We start from the raw sequence: 18,416 nt of genomic DNA on the forward strand, positions 1-18,416 counted from the left end.
AGTCGCTCCGCTTTTTTACATTCCTTGCGGAGGGTTCTGAGTTCTGGGCTGAACCAGGGGGCTGACCCTGTCTTTCCGTTTTTATCTTCGCGGGTTTTTATAGGGAGGATAGAATCGAGAGAGTTGGAAATCCACTTTCTGAAATTGCTGTCCGCTATGACAGGATCCTCTGAGGGAGCAGGGGTAGTAGAATCCAGGGCTCTGGCCCAGTCCTCAGTAGAGAGTCTGGACCATGCCCTGTCCCGGGTATAGGTGACAGGCTTATGGGGCTTCCTGAATTCTCCTGGCCAGAAGAGAGGGACCAGAAAGTGGTCCGTCCAGGGGAGGGGGTACGATGCTTTGGCCTGGAGGGTGTGAACATTAGTAAAAACTGGGTCTAGCAGGTGGCCCTTGATATGGGTGGCTCCGGAGTTGGCCAGTTGGAGACCATAGGCAGCCAGGTCTAGGATCAGTTCGGCCGCCCCTGTGTCTAGGGGGTCATCAAAATGGATATTAAGGTCCCCTAGCACAGTGAAGTTAGATGTTGAATGGGCCAGTGCTGATATCGATTCTAGTAGGGCGCTAGCGAAGGGGCCAAAATGGCTGGGGGGGCGATACACTAGGAGGCCTGCCAGAGAGGTTGTCGGGGCCAGCTGGATGGTAAAATGGCAGCTTTCTGAGTCCATGATGTGGGCATCGCTAATTCTGCAAGAGAAGTGATCCCTGTGCAGGATGGCTAGACCGCCTCCTCTGCCAGAGGGACGTAATTGGGACTGGATGAGGAAACCCGGGGGCAGGGCTAAGACCACATCCGACTCCGAGTGTGTAGTGAGCCATGTTTCCGTAAGGAACAGGATGTCTAGGTCATGGTCCACAAGCAGGTGATTGATAAGCAGGGCGTGCATGGGGAGCGACCTGCAATTCAGTTCTGCTAGTTTTAGGCCAGAGTGTAAGGTAGGTGCATGGGTAAGTTGTAAATGGACTGGATGACAAAGTGCACAATTAGTAAAGAGTCCATCTAAGTCATGAACATAATTACACATTGTGTTGTTAGTGGGTCTAAGACTTAGGAGGGCCCGACGCGAGTAACTCACCCTCTTGGAAGCTGGACCCGGCATAGGGTCTGGCCCTGAGCCCGTTCGAGCTTCGGCGCGCAAACGGCGCTCCCGCTGCGCTCGTCCGCTGCGCTCGTCCGCTGCGCTTCCTGGCCAGGCTCATTTTATGGCTGGTTGCTGGAGGGGACGGCCAGGAGGCGTGGCCTAAAGGGGGCGTGGCCACTGTCCACGCGGTGCCGCGTTCGTTGGGGGCGTAGGAGGGGTCAAGGCAGCGTGGTAGCGCTAGGGACTGCTGCCCGTGCCAAGTGCCGCTCTACAGTGCCCAGGTGAGAATAAAGAGTGATTTTTAAAACAGAAGTAAATCTGAGCACAAGGTTATTTTTAAAAATGGAGAACAACAGTCCCGGCTTCCGCCTCAGGACACAACAAGATCTAAGCGCCAGGTGCTCGTAGTCAGCGTTATAAGCTGGCGCTTGAAGGGGGCGTGGCCTAAAGGGGGCGTGGCCACCGTACACGCGGTGCCGCGTTCGTTGGGGGTGTAGGAGGGGGTCAAGGCAGCGTGGTAGCGCTAGGGACTGCTGTCCGTGCCAAGTGCCGCTCTACAGTGCCCAGGTGAGAATAAAGAGTGATTTTTAAAACCGAAGTAAATCTGAACACAAGGTTATTTTTAAAAATGGAGAACAACAGTCCCGGCTTTCCGCCTCAGGACACAACAAGATCTAAGCGCCAGGTGCTCGTAGTCAGCGTTATAAGCTGGCGCTTGAAGGGGGCGTGGCCTAAAGGGGGCGTGGCCACCGTCCACGCGTTGCCGAGTTCGTTGGGGGCGTAGGAGGGGGTCAAGGCAGCGTGGTAACAATGTCGTTCATAAATCATTTGGGACTCAACTCTTCAGTTTAATATCAGTTAGTCCAAAAATATATAAAATATTACATGCTTGATTACATACTTATATTCTGTTTTTTAAGATTTGTGTGTTTTCCTTGTTGGTACGTCTCCCGGTTCCCTTTGGCTTTTAAGGACACACACACATATCTTTGTGACATGTTATCACTTGGGCTTTAGGGATCAGGAAGAAATTAAGTAAACTAATGGAACATTCCTGCCTGATATCTGTTTTGGTAGTCCACCATCTCAAAAATCTGATTGACAATGGACTAGAGAAGAAATTACATTCAAATTATTTCCATCCATTGCACTAGGAGTGGTTCTGTGCACCCTAGCTTGCTTTATTACTAATTACCGTAGTCACTTGTTCTGTAGCCAATTTTTACTTAATTGAATAATTACAAACTGAATACACATACTTTAAAGCGTTTCCTTAAATTATAGGCAAGTGGAGATATTCTTTTTGAGAATTTAAACGTGTGCTCATGAGCCATTTGACTAGACAATTATTAGTTTTTAGGTTGAATAGCAAGTACGTTTTAATTATTTCTATTTACTCTCATTTGATAGTATTTTTGTGTACTTCCACTTTTTGCAATTTTATTTACTTTCTAACAGTGTTAGTTAAGTCCTAGTATTTCGCCGGAACAATTACCTTGCAGGTGGTAACCGCTCCTAAAAGTGGATTTGTTTTCTTCTCATGACAACATTGTTGGGGAGAGGGGTTGGCCTAACGGCTAAGGCGCTCGACCTCGGACCTGGGGATCTGGGTTCGAGTCTCGGTAACGACGCCAAAAACCCCCTGTGATTCTGGGCAAATCACTTAATCTGCCCTCATGTAACGTAACTGGTGCTATGTAAAGCGCTCTGATAACTGATTCGGTTCGGTTCTAGTTCGCGCTATATAAAACTCTGCAAAAAAAAAAAAACCATCGATAAACCCAAAATGTTACCATGGGGTGTACAAAGTTTATAGATGGCTAGACGTTTATTGATCCCTGCTTAAAATGTTCAATTATGCTTCATCTCTAGGAGCAAATATCAGGGTTGCAAAGCAGGTAACAGCCGATAAATGCACAGAAATTGACTTTTGAGTATTGCCCGAGAAGATGATGAACAGTCATCTCTCTGGAGATGTGGGAAGAGAGGAGTTATTCCCTGTACCCTGCTCCCACTGCATGGGAAATAAACCCAAAAGGAGCAATTTAAGAGGTGTTTTAAGGCAAAAGACCCAATGATTTAGTCCAAAACACTACACTGATTGTGTAATGAGGGTTCCTTTGTACACCAGCCAGTGGAAAATAGAGACCTAAGATAACCAATCAAGATGTACCCTATGCTGTCTTATAGAAAATGTGAAAGAGGGGTTCTGTCTGCACTCCTATTTTTTAAGCTGAGTGCTCAATGAAGCAGTTTCTCTTAACGCCGCTAGGTGTTGGCATATTCAGTTACTAGAGGCGGGAGACCGCCAAAGGTAAGGGTAACAGACTGATGACACCGACGCCCATTATTCATTACGCCAAAGTGCAACAGTGTTAAAGGTGAATACAGAGCTGATTAATATCTCCTAGTCACACCAAGAAATAATTTTATCTCTGTACACAAATAAACTACCAGTGTTTAGTAAGGATCCCTTATTCGCTGGTGTGATTGCGCAAATGTTGCTTTCCTGTACTTTGTAATGACTCCGACTGGACACTGATGTGCATCCGTTCCACAAGCCTTTATAAACCTACTCTTTCTTTGCCCCCATATGTTGTCTACACTGGAGAACGGAGCCTGACTTAATACTAATTAGTCCTACTTATTTGTACAGAGGGCTAACAATTGAAAGGCATATGTTACCTTTAATGACATTTCTAAAATTTGTTCTATTGTATTTTTACTAGGGTAAAATATAACTGTATTCATTGAGCTCGAACACATGGTGACTTGTGTAAGTTTGGCTTGCATACAGTTAAGTTAATGGGTGTTGCTGGGACTGCCTTTGTGGATTTTCTCACTTGGCCCTGCCTTGGAATAACCATTACTTTGTTGTTTAACCAAGTAGAGAATTATTTGTCAGCATCGGGGTCCAAGCAGCCCTAAAGGCTCCAGGGCTAGCCCGTGTTCCCAGTTCTCATTGTATTCCTGTTAGAAGTAGATAGAAGGGGTAAACACAGATCCTTAGAGGTTGTCCCACCAGACTGAGGCTGTGGCTCTTTAGACATTACAAGAAGTAGCCTGTGAGATTTCGCTTGCTTGAAACCAAGACTCTCAGAAGTTGTGGGATGTCACACTGTAGGACAAAAAGGTGCAGATCAGCTAAGGGAGAGCTTGTGATGGGTACCTTTTCAGTCCAGGATTGGACCCTCAATAGGGTTAGAGAGTTTTCTACAATTGCTAAGCCAGGTGCATTGACCTTCCTACAGAATTGAAGAATAAAGACTTGTAACTTCCCCGCTGTTAAATTGTAAAATGCAGTTCTCACTTATTGCTAGTACTTGCTGAATTAACTGTTTGATACCAGACAAAGAAGCCGGGCAGTTCTTAGACCCCCTCACCACTATTGCAAACCTTTTTTCTGTTGTTTGAGGCCCAGGTATTTATGTGGTCGGTGAGACAGGGGGCCCACAAGAGCCCCTAAAGCAAAGATGTGAGCCCTTAAACCTTTCATTAAAGTTAGTTTAGGAGGAACTGTGGACCTATCTGCACACACTCTAGCATTCCACACAAACTGTACCCTGGGTGTACTGTATTTAGTCACCAAGGTTTATGAAAATTAATTTAGGTTGTGTGCCTGTTCTTGTCCAAGCATGGGTGAGTGGTAAACTACAGCCAAGAAAAAACGAATTGTTCTGTGAATTATTGATAGGTCCATCATTCATTCGAGAAAGATATGATCTCCTTGCACTGAAGAAGTGCCTTGCCCTTCTCACATAAAGTCTGAATCCGCAAAGACCCTCCATTGTGAGCTCCTGCAGCCATAGACCAAACCTGAAGAACTGTTTGGTTTCTTTCCTTCTTCTGTGCTCAAGGAGACTGTCCCAGTTTAAGTGAACTCACAAAATACAAATTGTCCCAAAAAGGCTCCACTGTAGCCCAGTGTCCTCTCATGCCCGTACCCTTTCTGGTAGTTTTTCTCTTCTGTTTCTCCGTTACTGCTGGCTGTTGCGAAGACTATTAGAACTCTGAAGACATTTTGACATTGCTTGTACCTTTTGCTCGCTTGACTGATTTTTGCTCCTTAACCAGACTGAGTCACAAGGTAAACTTCTTTTCTGGTCACAGCCAACTTCTTTAGCTGCCCTTATTCACTTAAGGGTCAGACTACCTGCCTGATCCCTCCATTCGCAAGATTATTTCATTACTCTGCTCCCATCAACCATTTGAGTCGTGCATCTGATGATTTGATGCCCTCTCCTCTTCACAATATAGGTAGCTGTGTCTGCTTGCCGTTCGTGTACTATAAAAGAATGATTTTGACAAATGCATGCTTGGCTCTCTTAAGTTCACTTTTGTTACATTTTGTAGATGGGAGAAAAGGGTGGACCCTCGTGGCAGATATTACTATGTTGATCACAATACAAAAACTACCACCTGGCAGAGGCCAACAGCGGAGTATGTGAGAAACTATGAGCAGTGGCAATCTCAGCGCAGCCAGTTGCAAGGCGCCATGGAGCATTTCAGCCAAAGATTCCTATACCAGGTAAGAGAATTTTAGGTGGGAGACAGGTTACTGGTCATGAGAAGTGTGTGCAAGGCGACAACTGATGATATAAAATGAGCAAAGGCACACATTGACAGGTGTGAAGAGCATCAGTGACAATAGAGAACCAAAGAACATATTTCTGTGATGCGTTCTGGGCATATGAGAAATTGGGCAAGTTGAGAACTGGGTGGAGGGAACACCGTGCCAAAGATTAGCACCAACGGTGGCAGCAGTGCAGGCAAGAGGAGTGCTGGACAGAGGGGGAGAGCACAGACCAGAGACAAGTACAGAGAGGATGGAAAGGAACAGGCTGTAGTAGACTATTGTTGCTAGGTTGAGCCTAGGCCAGAAATAGTATGCATAGGTTGGAAGAATATAGGCCAGAGACTGGTTTTGGGAGGAGCACAGATTAGAGTTGTGTTTCTATGGGTTAGAGTAGATCTTGCTGGAGACAAATATTGATATATAAAAGAAACATACCATGGAGACTAAGGGAAAGTAGAGCCTAGTCCACAGGTAAATACAGATGATTTGTGAGAGACTTAAAACCCTTGGAAGAGTTATAAGGTGCTGTTAAAATGTTTGGGATGAAACACTTCAAAGGAGCTCAATATTCAAAATGTACCAAGTTGAAAGCTCTTCACAGGAATGCTGACAACATGGTGTTTGCAATTAGGTACTCTTTTTCCCAAGGTCATCTAAGGAAAAGTTTGTAATCAGAAAGAACCCCTTGGCGTACGTCAATGATGAATGCATATTCTAATTTTGTTCTGTGCCAGATTTCTCCTCTTGTCTGCTGGGCATAGGGCCAGAAAATGTTTTTAACAATACAAAACCAACTCAAATGGAAGCCTTGTTTGAAGGCTCAGTATACACGCGTTGCCAATCTAGTCTAGGTTCATCCCGTGACTTGTCACACTTTAATCCTTTTCTATCACTCAGTTGAGTAGAATACTTCTATGCACAGCTCCTTCACTCCTATTCATGGTTAAGATTTCTTATTTATTTTCTGTGGATTTTCTTTCTTTTTGACCCTCGGTCTTCATAAGGTCGTTAGCTTCATTGTGCAGTTCTTCGTTCCTGATTATGGCCAAACAATGACTTAAATTCCTTCACCATCTAGGGCCATTGGGAGTTTGTTGGCCAAAAGAAGAAAATATAAACAGGCGGGCCTTCATTTTCAGCAGTCCCTACAGGGTGATTAAATCTTCCTTGATAAATTGTTCTGTGAATTGGGGAAGGACTCTTGTGTAAACTGTGGACTGGTCTGTACAGATCACTCTGATGGGTTAGATATCTAATATCAAAGTCCACTCCAAAGATGCCTCGATCGTGTTCTGAGACATTCTTAGAGCCTCACTTCTAGGTGTGACTTGAAGTACCTTCTAAGATCAAGGCCAGATCAGTTACAAGGTAACTGAAGAATGTATTACTGGTTGTAGTACTTAACAAATCTAAAGCCATTGTTGGACAGACTAGGTACATTATTTATATATACATCATTTGTATGCAAAGATGTCTTGGAATTCTATCATAGCTTGTGTAGCAACATTAGGCACCGCAGCACAAAAGACTGTAGAGTCAGAACCTTACATTGATGATGCTACTCATGATGCCATGAGCCACGCGAGATGCAGCAAAGCCCAGTCATCATTACTGGTGCTGCAAGAATTCAATACCGAGGTTATTATTGGCCTCAACCTTTCTTGTTCTATTTGTTAAATGTCTAAAGATGCAAGAGCAAGCTCCTTCAAGGTTATCAAAGGTCAAGGATAGTGCAAAATCAAACCTCATACAGCTGCTTCTCCCAATTTTTAGTTTCAGATGGAACCCGTAGGGTTCTGAACTAGTTCTGCAATCCATACTAAAATGTACCCCCCCCCGATGTTTCTTTTCCGAAGTAGGATCCAGTCCATTTAGAATTACTCCGCTGTAACACTGTGAAGAGATCCTTCAGTGTGAAAGAGATCCTTCCAACATAAATGTCACTTCCTCCTCACCACACATCCAATAATATTTTAAGCCATGGATATTTTAAAATGTATTCTGTTTGCTTTGTACAGTGGCATGGCAAGGGCTTCCTAAATATGCTGGATGTGTTCCTGCTGGCCTTGAGGTTAGATTCTTTATACTGAACCCTCTTCCACCATCTTCCAAAGATCTGCAAATACTTCATCATGGGTCTTCACTAATAGCAATGTATACTTGAATAGCTCTGCCTCTGTGAGGGCCGCTGGAGCACCGTTACAGCACATAAATATAAAATCGTATTTGTAAAAAGATAATTTAGAAATCAAACACTTTTGGATTCTATGTATCACCTACATTGTCCATTGTCTGAATTGCTGCTTTTTATAAGAAAATAAACCGAGTCAAACTAAATGTCATTAGTAAAAAACTAGCTTATGACTACAATCATTCACAAAACATTTTTAAGGGAAAGAACACGCTAACATTTGCCGCTCCTGGTGATTTCCACATTAATGGACAGTCCGATCAGATGGGTCTCTGTTCCATTAGTGTAGCTGCGCATTTACTTCATTTGGTCAGGTTTGAAGCACAGGAGCACTCTGGGACACCCATGGGAAGGGAGAGTAACCCTTGTCGTGCAGTACTTTTCATTCAGGCTGAATGGCCTCAAAGATTCTCAAATACTTTAGAAAGCCCAACTAGATTCTGATAATGGACTGCATTATGTTGCTGTGCATAGGGGTCACAAGTTTCATCCATATTCCCCAAAGACTTTGAACATTTCTGACAGACTTTTCAGTATTTAGATTGTTTTAGTCCAAGCGAATAAGCATCTATATGCATTTGTTCTTGGTGTTTCACGTATTTTGAATTGGAAAGGCAATTCAAAGTTTTTTAGTGGTTTTTAGCATCGTGCATCTTCAGACTTTACTTATAAGGTTCCAGGTCAGCTACTTCTTATATATTATCTGGACACCATGCTTTAGATCAGCGGTTCTTAACCTGTTTTCCACGAACCCTCGAGAGATCCACTTTGCCAACTCACAGGGAATGCGACTGGTTAGGAAAAAAAACAACATAAAGAGATTACTAAAGTATACTCACACAAAAAAAGTAAAGTAGAAAATGTAAAAAGCTTTGTACAGGTGAGGGAATTTAAAATGGGTGGCTAAACGTTAAGTTGATATCCTTAGCTGGATTCCTGAGAGCAGCACAAATATGGTAATAGGAATCTGATATGTACGATTGTGGCCTCAATTGAAGCATTGATAGGTGTTGATTACAAGAGAGCATGCACTAGGCGCAAAAGTGATAGTGATATGCTGCAGACTAGAATATTTCTTCATCTTCTAGAAATAAAACTAAATGTTGAAATTCTCCACCATCCCATTAAAATTAAAAAAAATAATAATGTTTGTGTGTGAATTAAATAAAATATTTCATAATTTGTATATTTGTTGTATACTTGTTCCTGTATTTTGATATTGTTTTGAAGCTCAAACTGCGGAAATTGTTTGGGCCTGAATCCTCGGCTTCCATGGAGAAGGAGGGCACAGAAGTCAAGAGGTTAAGAACTGCTTTAAACAGTTTGTTTAAGACAGTTTGAATGAAATCCTAATTTTAAATTGTCTTTTAGTTTCCTAACCCTATTAGTAATAGAGGGCCTTATGTACAAAACTTTTTAATGGTTACAAACCCTCAGATTCTTTAAGTGTGAAGGTTTCTAACTGCTAAAACACCTTTTAAGTTATACTAAACCCTTTTTAAGATTCAGAAAACGTTTTTCAAATCATGAAATGATTTAGGAAGCATTAACCCATTGCTATTTGGAAGGGGCGTTGTAAGTGAGATTCTTTCAAATCCAAATTCCTTAAGGTATGGATTAATGTCTTGCAAATTAAATCCGGTCACAAAACATTAACATTATACCACCAACTCAAAGGATGTGGTTACCCATTTACAAACAAAAAGGGGTCCCCAACAGACACCTTCCCATTGGCTACCCCTTCCCTTCTGTGAATAGTGAAAACATATGTTTTAGGTATAGGCAGTGGTCCCAAATTTCCAAACATCTCCATTTTCCTTTTTTTTTAAACTTCTCCCTTTTTCCTTTTAGGAAAATGGTCTGCAGTTTAAAAATAATAATGACGCTTGAGTTAAAAGCCATTTGAGAGACTGCTGAGGTTTCGTAGTCTGTGGACAACGTACGGAGACTAGAACCTGGTTCCTACAACTTAGTTCTGGAAATAAGATCATTTTCAGAACTGCACAATGCAAGCTTTGTAGATGCTCCCCAATGGCCGCAATGCATGCTTCATTACAGGGCCCAGGCACAGCACTAGCAGCCACACTGCATGGACGCAACTAGCAAGCTGGAACAGCACCGGGCTTACAGCTGTGGTGCAGAAGCCTCCACTTCCTCTGAGTGCCCAGCTCTGCAGTTTCTCTTGTAGAACATGAAATCTACAATCATAAGAGTGTGTGCTTTTAGGGGTGAGGGGGCCATTACTTGACTGCTGGAATATCAAAGGGCCCTTCACCATATTTTCCAGGGAGGTCCAATTATTTTCAGTTAGGTCTAGGTGTCATTATGCCAATGTATTTTCCAGTGCAATATGTGTCTTGAGAGTCGCACTGCATAAGCGAGTTCATTACAGTCTATCACGCATGCCATAAGGTGGTATTTAAATTTGTTGCAGTACTGACCCTGTAATGAGAGAGAGACGTCCCGAGTGGTTCACAAATTACTATACAACCCAGTGGGCCTTTTGGCAGAGCAGAGGGTCCAAAATATCCCATTGCTGACAGAGAAAACCAATGACTGGAAGCAATACGCATCATTACATTACACTGACCAGTGCATTATTATGTTACACTGGCCACTCGCAAATGGCTTCAAAGTAAAAAAAAAATCAATTTTAGATACATGTAGTATATTTTGAATGAATCTTGTGCCGCGCAGCACTGTGAGAAAAAACAATCACTAGAACACTGTCCCAGTGCCCGATTCAGGGATTTTGTTGTGTGTAGGTGTAACTTACTCTTGTAATTCTTCTGGTTTACAATTTCTGGAGGAAACCAGCAGTACTCGAGGAGTAAGTCATTGCAAATTATTTGTGAATCAGGCCACTTTTCCAGCAAGGTGCTGGGATTGCACATGCAAAGTGGGCATAAGTGGACACGTTTCAGCAGTGATCTCATCCCGTTCTTTGCGCTGTGCTGACGCAGAAGTGTCTGCATGTTTCTTTTTCCCGTCTTCAGGACAGACATTAACTCTAAAAATCTTCAAGTTAGTGCATGGGCTGCAGACAGCAGAGCTCGGAAGAATAGGCTAGTAACTTTGTTTTTTCGAGTTCTCCTGTCAGCAAACATACTTCGATTCTGAGATTTTTAAGGTTAGTGTTTGCGCTGTATACTGGACGAGGAAGAGCAGACACACCTCCTGCAGCCCTGCCAAGTACCACGCATCAGGCGTTAGTTAAACACATTTCGGCATGGTAATCTGCATCGCTGCACTGAAATGCAATAAGCATGCATTATAGCGCTGCTCAGCTGTCAGAGATCTGCTATAATGCACTATTTGACTGAGCTGCAGTAGCGAGGTGCCCGCTGCTCCTAGCAGGCTAAGGGGGCTAGCTCAAGATCTGCACCGCTCGCAGCTCTGCGAGTACTGCTCTCTCTGCTACAATGTACGTAAGTTGTAGACCCCACCTCCCCTCCCAAGGGCCCAACACACAAGCATAATTGACGTCCCAGTCAGTGCCTAATCATGGGTTGACTAGTAAATCTGACTGTGAGTGAGAAACACAGGTTTAGGCTAAGGTCAGATGGGTGTGAGTCACGGGTCCGTCCTGCTCAGCTGCTGTCCCCGGTGCGGGCGGGAGGAATACGTTTTGGCTGCCCTTTTTAGTTTGGGCAAAGTCAAAATGCTTACCACACCTCCTCTGACCTCACCACTCGGCGGCGGTGGGGATGAGGGGTATATATCGTCATCTGGTGACCTGCAGTGCTGGGCTGCAGGGCAAGTCCAAAAACACCAATTGATGGACAGAATGTCGAACAATGTCATACATTCACCCCAGTGCAGAGATCTGGGCCTAAATCCATCGTTTTTTTGCTCACCATGCCATTCCAGTTTGAACCCAGCCATATTCAAATCAGTCTTGACCCTGTGCCCCATGGGACAGTCCAGCCCTAACTGCCAAGCCAGGTCCTCCCTGGACTGGAAACAAGCATCCTAGGACCGGTTTCGAGCTTTCAGCCCTCATCAGCCAGGATAGCTTGATTCCAGTGGCATGGAGAACACTGGACTCACGTCTGAGCATACCACTGGGGGACAAATGCAAAAACAACAGTTGATGAACAGAATGCAGAACAATGTCATACATTCACCCTCTGACCTCACCACTCGACCGCGGCAGGGTGGCGGTGGAGAAGAGGGGGATCTATCGTCATCTGGTGACCTGCAGTGCTGGGCTGCAGGGCAAGGCAGAGTCAGCAGCTGCTTACCGCCACCATTGCCAGCGGTAATTGATAATATGCTGGATGCAATCCTGCCCGGGCAACTTGACACCAGGCCCACCAGCATGGTCGGACTCGAGTCCGTGTGATGCAGGCTAGAGTCACTACAGTGGAGTCAGTGCAGCAATGAAGCAGATCAGCTGCCGGTTTGCACAACACTGCACCACGGCAGTGGTATTACTGACTGCATATCGTACGAGCGAATATACAAAAGAAGGGGGTTCCCCGTGGGTTACTTAAGGATATAGGCAGGCCATAGGGGGGAAAAAACTGTAAATAGAAAAAAGAGAAAAAACACCCTGCCTAGGGATATAGTGGCCCTTGCTCGAGGGTCCAAAAGATATATAAGAAGGGGTGATTACAACCGAAGCTGACACTGCACACAACAATTACATAGTCAATCAAAGTAGACTCTATGAAACATATTAAAAATATATATTTTTTTATTTTTCTTTGGATCACAATATCAAAAGATTCTTTTTTTGGGGGGTAAAAAGTGAATAGTATTTTAGTTTTACATAATACATTCAGAGCATAAAAATGACAAAGACTGATATAAGGACCACATCGACATTTGAGAGAATAATACTACTACATTAAGACCTACCCAGTAACAGCCACACTTCAACCACACTTTCACACTTACTAGTATATATTCTCACTCTCTCTCATTCTACCATTCAACCTCCATTCTTTCATTCATACTTCTAATCCTGGCAAATGCAACACAAGGATTATCAATATGTTGCATGAATCGGGGTGTTATTCCAGGCAGATGACTTTTACTGCGGTTCCTGATGTGTTTAGGACAAAGAACCGTCTTCCTGGACACATAAGCCGACGCGCGTTTCGGTGACAGGCCGATAGGGCCACACCTTCGTCAGGGCTAGGGGCAGTGCACTGGGAGGGACACAATCATAAAATCTGAAAAAATAGAAAACATAATGGTCTCAATTATCCGTTCTATCTACATATACTATCAATCACCTAAACATATATGTCCAACATGTATTTTTCTCATTATTCCAATTCATTTAGACATTTTAATCACATATAGAGTAAGCTAATGATGCTCATTATGTTGACCCATTGTGGTTGTGCAATGTCTAACTTCATAGAGACACTCCCTGGGGTAGATTCCCTGTTCCGTGGAATCTAAACAAGGCATAATGATAGCCTCAGCTAAATGACCCGTAGAGAACATTCCAACAATTCATACATACATTTCCATAAAAACTATATATACACTTTCAATCTAGTACACACTTGACCATTTTATAGAGGAAAAGCCCAAACCGCTGGAGGATGCATTGTTTTATCTAACCTTTCGGTTCTTAGCTGTAGACACAGCGCTGAGTTCCTCTTTGCATATACTGAAGTATTGAAGGCTGGTATTGGCATTAGCTTATAAAGACAAACACACTGAAATTTTACCTTTATACTTCTGTATATATCACGTAGGAGGCCACCAGTATATAGTTGGATCTGCTACACCACGAAGTTAATATAATTTGTTTTATGCTCCATAACCAGCCTCCATGGGTATTGATCCTAGAGTGGGAATAGATTATATTCTTAGTTATGACTAGTGGCAACAACAGCGTTCGATGTCTAATCAGGCATGGTCATAGACTAGTCTCTTGTTGATTTCTTCATTTAACTATATGGCTTTTATAGATTTATCTATATAATAGACGGCCCATGATATAGCTCTATATAAGTTTCCAAATTCCTGCAGTAACGGTTTAGACTCACAACTGGTAATCGTCAGCCTGGTTCTAAATCTCTTTTGAACAGATCCATGTATTCCCATAAGTACACACAGGGGGCCCAAGGATTTGTTTCAGCTTGCCTTAAGTTAATTATCAAATCCCTCATAAAGTACCTGAGACTTCTTGAAAAGAAGTTTCCAAATGTTGGGTGGAAAATAAGCTGGGCTTTCAGGTTCCTGGAAGTCAATAGTGTTCACTCTACTTCCTGTAAAGAGGGTAAGATACACTAGTTCTGGCTTCTATTTGGCTAGACAATCCCACCGTCTAATGAGTAAGTTAGACAAACTGTTTTACCTAGATATGTCAGAGGCAATATCCAGCGGTATTCTAGTCAGGGGCGGATTGAAGTACAGGGCAATATCTGGATTCTGTATCTGCGATGAGTTACGTCGGCACACCGCCACTTGTCGCAATTTCTATATGGAAATGATGAGATAGGCTTGTTAAAGTAGCGGTTTCCAGAACCCTTTCGCGTAATTCAACACAATCATAGTCCACTATACATACCGGTACAACCGGTGCACACTCCAATCCAGCATTTGCTACTACACGGTATGAAACGTCACCAGGATTTCTGAGGGCGGCATAAACAATGAAGACAGAAAAAATCAGATGCAACGGGGATCTTGTTACTAACTATGTTCCCCCAGTACCGCTAGGGTTCCCCCTCTCTCTTCTCTCTTTTTTCTATTTACACTCCTCTTTTTTCGCGAGCCGGCGGGACATGACCTGATCCCACCGGCCGCGACGCTGGCAGCCGGGCTCTGCTGCCATAACTAGTCTGCATGATAAGTGCCGGAGCGAGTAAGCGCCGGTATTTGTCTTAAAAAAATAAACATTATACCCTAATTTTAATTGCTTAGACTTGCAGTGCAACTTACACTCAGCCTCAGGTTTATATTAAATAGTGGGCGGTGGCGCTCGCCAGACCCCGGGGCGGGGCTGTGCTCAGCTAATTGATTGTTATACTGCTCAGTGTGTCTTTTTTAAACAAACTACAACCTACAACTGGGCTGTGACCCCTCGGCCTTGTGTGTGCCGTTCCATTTCTGATATTTTGCAGCAGTTTTAAGATCTTCTTCGAGTTTCTTTTTTCTCAAATGGGTGTTATTTCCGCTATTTATATCTTCCCCTCGTCATTTCTTGATTTTGCTTGCAAGAAAGTGTCACTTATAGTTGTTGAAATGTCACTCATAATTAATTACACTGAAATTATGAAAATGTCACACAACGCAATCTGAAACCTGTGTCGGTGCAGTGCAAACACTGGGATCAGAAAAGGCACCCGAACAAGTGCAGTAAAGTCTGTGTGTGCCTGCATTAGCGCATGAAACATCGACATTGATGAAACCGTAGGTGCACACGAGTCCTAATAACCCCTGCTAAATATTCGCTCCAGGAACAGCAACGAGAATACGGCTTACTTCCACCAGATCTCAAGGAGACAGTCTAGCACTCCTTTAAAAGGAAATATTTTTTTAGCTAAGCACCCCGGCTTGCTTTACATAAACGATGTTAGTTCCGCAACAGTGGATTGCTGGCCCAGAGATTTTTGAAGTCGGCCATGTGACACGAGAATGGAATTGTTTTATGCAACTTCACGTTATCTTTGCTCCATGGTAACACATTTGTCCAGAGTTCTGTTTTCAAATGCTCAATTTTTTGGGTGAAAGTTTCCGCCGTGCCTGTGGTGTGATCTCACATTAGTGGAAACGGGGGAAACCTTGCGGGCACCAAAGCCCAGAAATTTGGCATGAGTTCACATAAACGTTTTTCTTTAAGAACGGTGTTTGGTAAACGTCAACACAATTGCTATAAGTTTAAGTGAAGCGGTGAAAGGACACAATAGAGGTGGACTGGGCATCCGAACCACTTGTAGCATCCAGATAGGGCCTCTTCGACCCCCGTCCCGCGTGCAGAGAGGCGCTGCCCCGTGCACCAGGTCTGTGCAGTGGAGGCCAGAGGCGTACAGTAGCCGGAGCAGTGGAGGGGGCTGGGCGCGCGGCCGCTGCGCCGAGCACACGTCCATGAATAGGGGTCTGTTCCAGATGGCAGGCGGGCAGGCAGGCTGAAACTGACACCTGGAGGAAGAGGCGGCAGGCGCTTTGCAGCGCGACGCCTTGGCACCGGCTCCCCGTCTGCGCCCTCCATTGTGTACCTCCCCCCTCGCTGCAGTCCACACCCTGAGCGCGAAATGTCCGCGCCGTTCAGTGGCGCGCGCAGGGGTCGTGGTGCCGGTGAGATCACGCGGCGCATACAGGGTTTTGGCTGTTTCTCAGCTTGGCACGCCCCCCAAAGCGTTTTACTTTCCTCTTCCTCCTCACACCTTATTGATTTAGGAGAAGTATCACTTCCAAAGATAGTGGGCGGTAGCCCTGAGGTCGCGGGGATGTGGCGCAACGGCCAGAGCGGCCGACTTTGGAGCCGGGGAACCAGGCTCGAGCCTCGGCATTGGCTCAACATCCTGTGATTCCGGGCAAATCACTTAATCTCCCCGTGCATACCAAAAATGAATGTGCCCTTGTGCAACTAACTGGTGCTGATGCATAGCAGCCAACATTTGAAAAACAATGTCCTGGGACACTTTGCAGCACAGGGCCGCTGCAGATGGAAAGTTCTTGTTTGAGACCTGTGTGTAATAAAGAGGAACAGTTTTTGCAACAAGATTATCGGGGACAGTCTCCAACTTACCAGGACTGGCCCTGCAAAAACGGGACAGTTGGCAATTATACCCATGTAAAAATGCTCCAATACCTTTGAGTCGAGTTTGTGCTGTATAAAACCAGGGGGGAAAAATTCAGACAGTCATAGATCTAACTTTTATAGGGACCAAAATGCTCAAGTCCATGAAAGGAAGACCAGGGGCGTTACGCAGGCCCCTGCGGCGCAGTGAGGCCCTCGACCCTTCATGGCCCCTCAGGGTCGGATTGGGATGAAAAATTGGCCCGGGCACACAAAAAAAAGTGGACCACAAATACAGTTTGTAACCATTCCTGCGGAAAAAGGCATACGTTTCGAGTCAGATTTGTTTTTAAATTGTAAAGTTATTTAAAACTTTTGGGTTTCTTGTTTTTTACTCTCATTCCATTGTACAGTATTTGAATGAAACTCCTAACCTCAGGCCGAAAAAATTGGCAGCAAGCACCTGAGGCTTGTCTGTCTGGTCGTTGTGACCTGCTGTGGGGGACAAAAGCTTGCTCCTTGTGCCTACGACTTATTAATTGCAATGCTCAAAAGACACACCTCTCTCAAAGGTTCACTGACACCTTCTGGGATCCAGGATGGAAAGAGGTGCACACATCACATGAAGCGCGTACTCCTGACGTCCCAATAGGCCCACAACCTGGTCTCTGCCACTGGCCCCTCGGGCACCGGCGGATTGCCCGCCCTTGCCTCAACCGCACAGGAGGGTGCCCTTTAGCCCAAGACAAATTAATGAATGAATATCTGTGAGATATGGGAGACTAAGGGACCCCTCTTCAGATTCTGCAGCGGTCCCCATCATTATGCGTTACGTGACTGAGGAAGACCAAACAGGCATTTGTTTTTATTGAGTGTCTCTTCGTGCAAGATTAAAAGTGCCCAGAAGCACTTAGGGTCTCGGACATGAGCCAAATACCACCTTCTGCTGCCATGCACTGAGCCCTGCAGAGTATTTTGTAAAGGGCAAGCCGAATTAGTGTTGATGGAAAGATTTTCAGAGTGGGGTTTCTGGCCATCAATAGCACTTCTCTATAAGGCAAAGGGGTTGTAACATGTAACTCATGCATAAAGAGCGTGTGTACCAGAGGGTCCAAACGCATTTATTTTAGAGGTTGGGAGAGAAACAGTGCATTTCACACCACATTTCTATAGCTATACAGCAACAAAAATTGATGTTCCAAGGAGGAGCGATCTAATGTGTTTAACATGCTTTTATAAAGTGTTGCTATTTAGTCAAAAAGCCATTCGGGTAGCATACATGAACAGTATTAAAAGCGGTCTATTGATGTGTCTAAGGAAGTGGACGAATAGGTTCCAGGCGTAGTGAGGACCGTGAAATGAGCGGTAAAGCGGCGCAAGTGAAAATATTGTAAATGAAGTGTGGTGAAACAAGGAACGCCGAATAGTTTCCTACCGGTGAAAACAGAGGAGCGGAGGTAGTGGGATGAAGGAGAGATGGCTCGAGTTAGAATAATGAAATAAGTGATTGCGGTGATTTCTAGAATCGTGCTTACCGCAAAGATGTCTCAATGGAGTATCAAAGCTAAGTATAAAGTCGGGTTTGCGAAGTGTTTCCAGCGGCTGTGGGAGAAGAGAGCTGGAGTCAATTACGGGATAAAAGGGGGATCGGGGCATGCGGGCAAAGACCTACGATACCGCTTACCTAGATACGGGTGGCGAGTTGTGCTGCTAATACAGCGGCAATGCAAACCTGTGAAGGAAGAATAGCATGGAATGAGGAGTGAACTATGTTCGTTGTACATGGCAAAGCCGTATAATGAGGAGCATGAATTAAGGAGTGAATATGGTCGTTATATGTGGCAAAGCCGTGGCGGACAG

At 44.4% G+C, this 18,416-nt stretch overlaps 1 protein-coding gene across 2 annotated transcripts in view; it reads left to right on the forward strand.

The window, feature by feature from the left end:
• The window catches only part of WWP2 (WW domain containing E3 ubiquitin protein ligase 2), a 523,918-nt gene that overhangs the window by 394,678 nt on the left and 110,824 nt on the right, over positions 1-18,416 (forward strand). For both annotated transcript variants that reach the window (XM_078669521.1, XM_078669522.1), the window contains exon 8: positions 5,433-5,607. In XM_078669521.1, the coding sequence (XP_078525647.1) occupies positions 5,433-5,607 (175 nt within the window). The remainder of the gene's footprint in view (positions 1-5,432; positions 5,608-18,416) is intronic.

The sequence above is a fragment of the Lissotriton helveticus genome, chromosome 12 (genome assembly GCF_964261635.1).
Source record: "Lissotriton helveticus chromosome 12, aLisHel1.1, whole genome shotgun sequence".
NCBI classification, from domain to species: domain Eukaryota; kingdom Metazoa; phylum Chordata; class Amphibia; order Caudata; family Salamandridae; genus Lissotriton; species Lissotriton helveticus.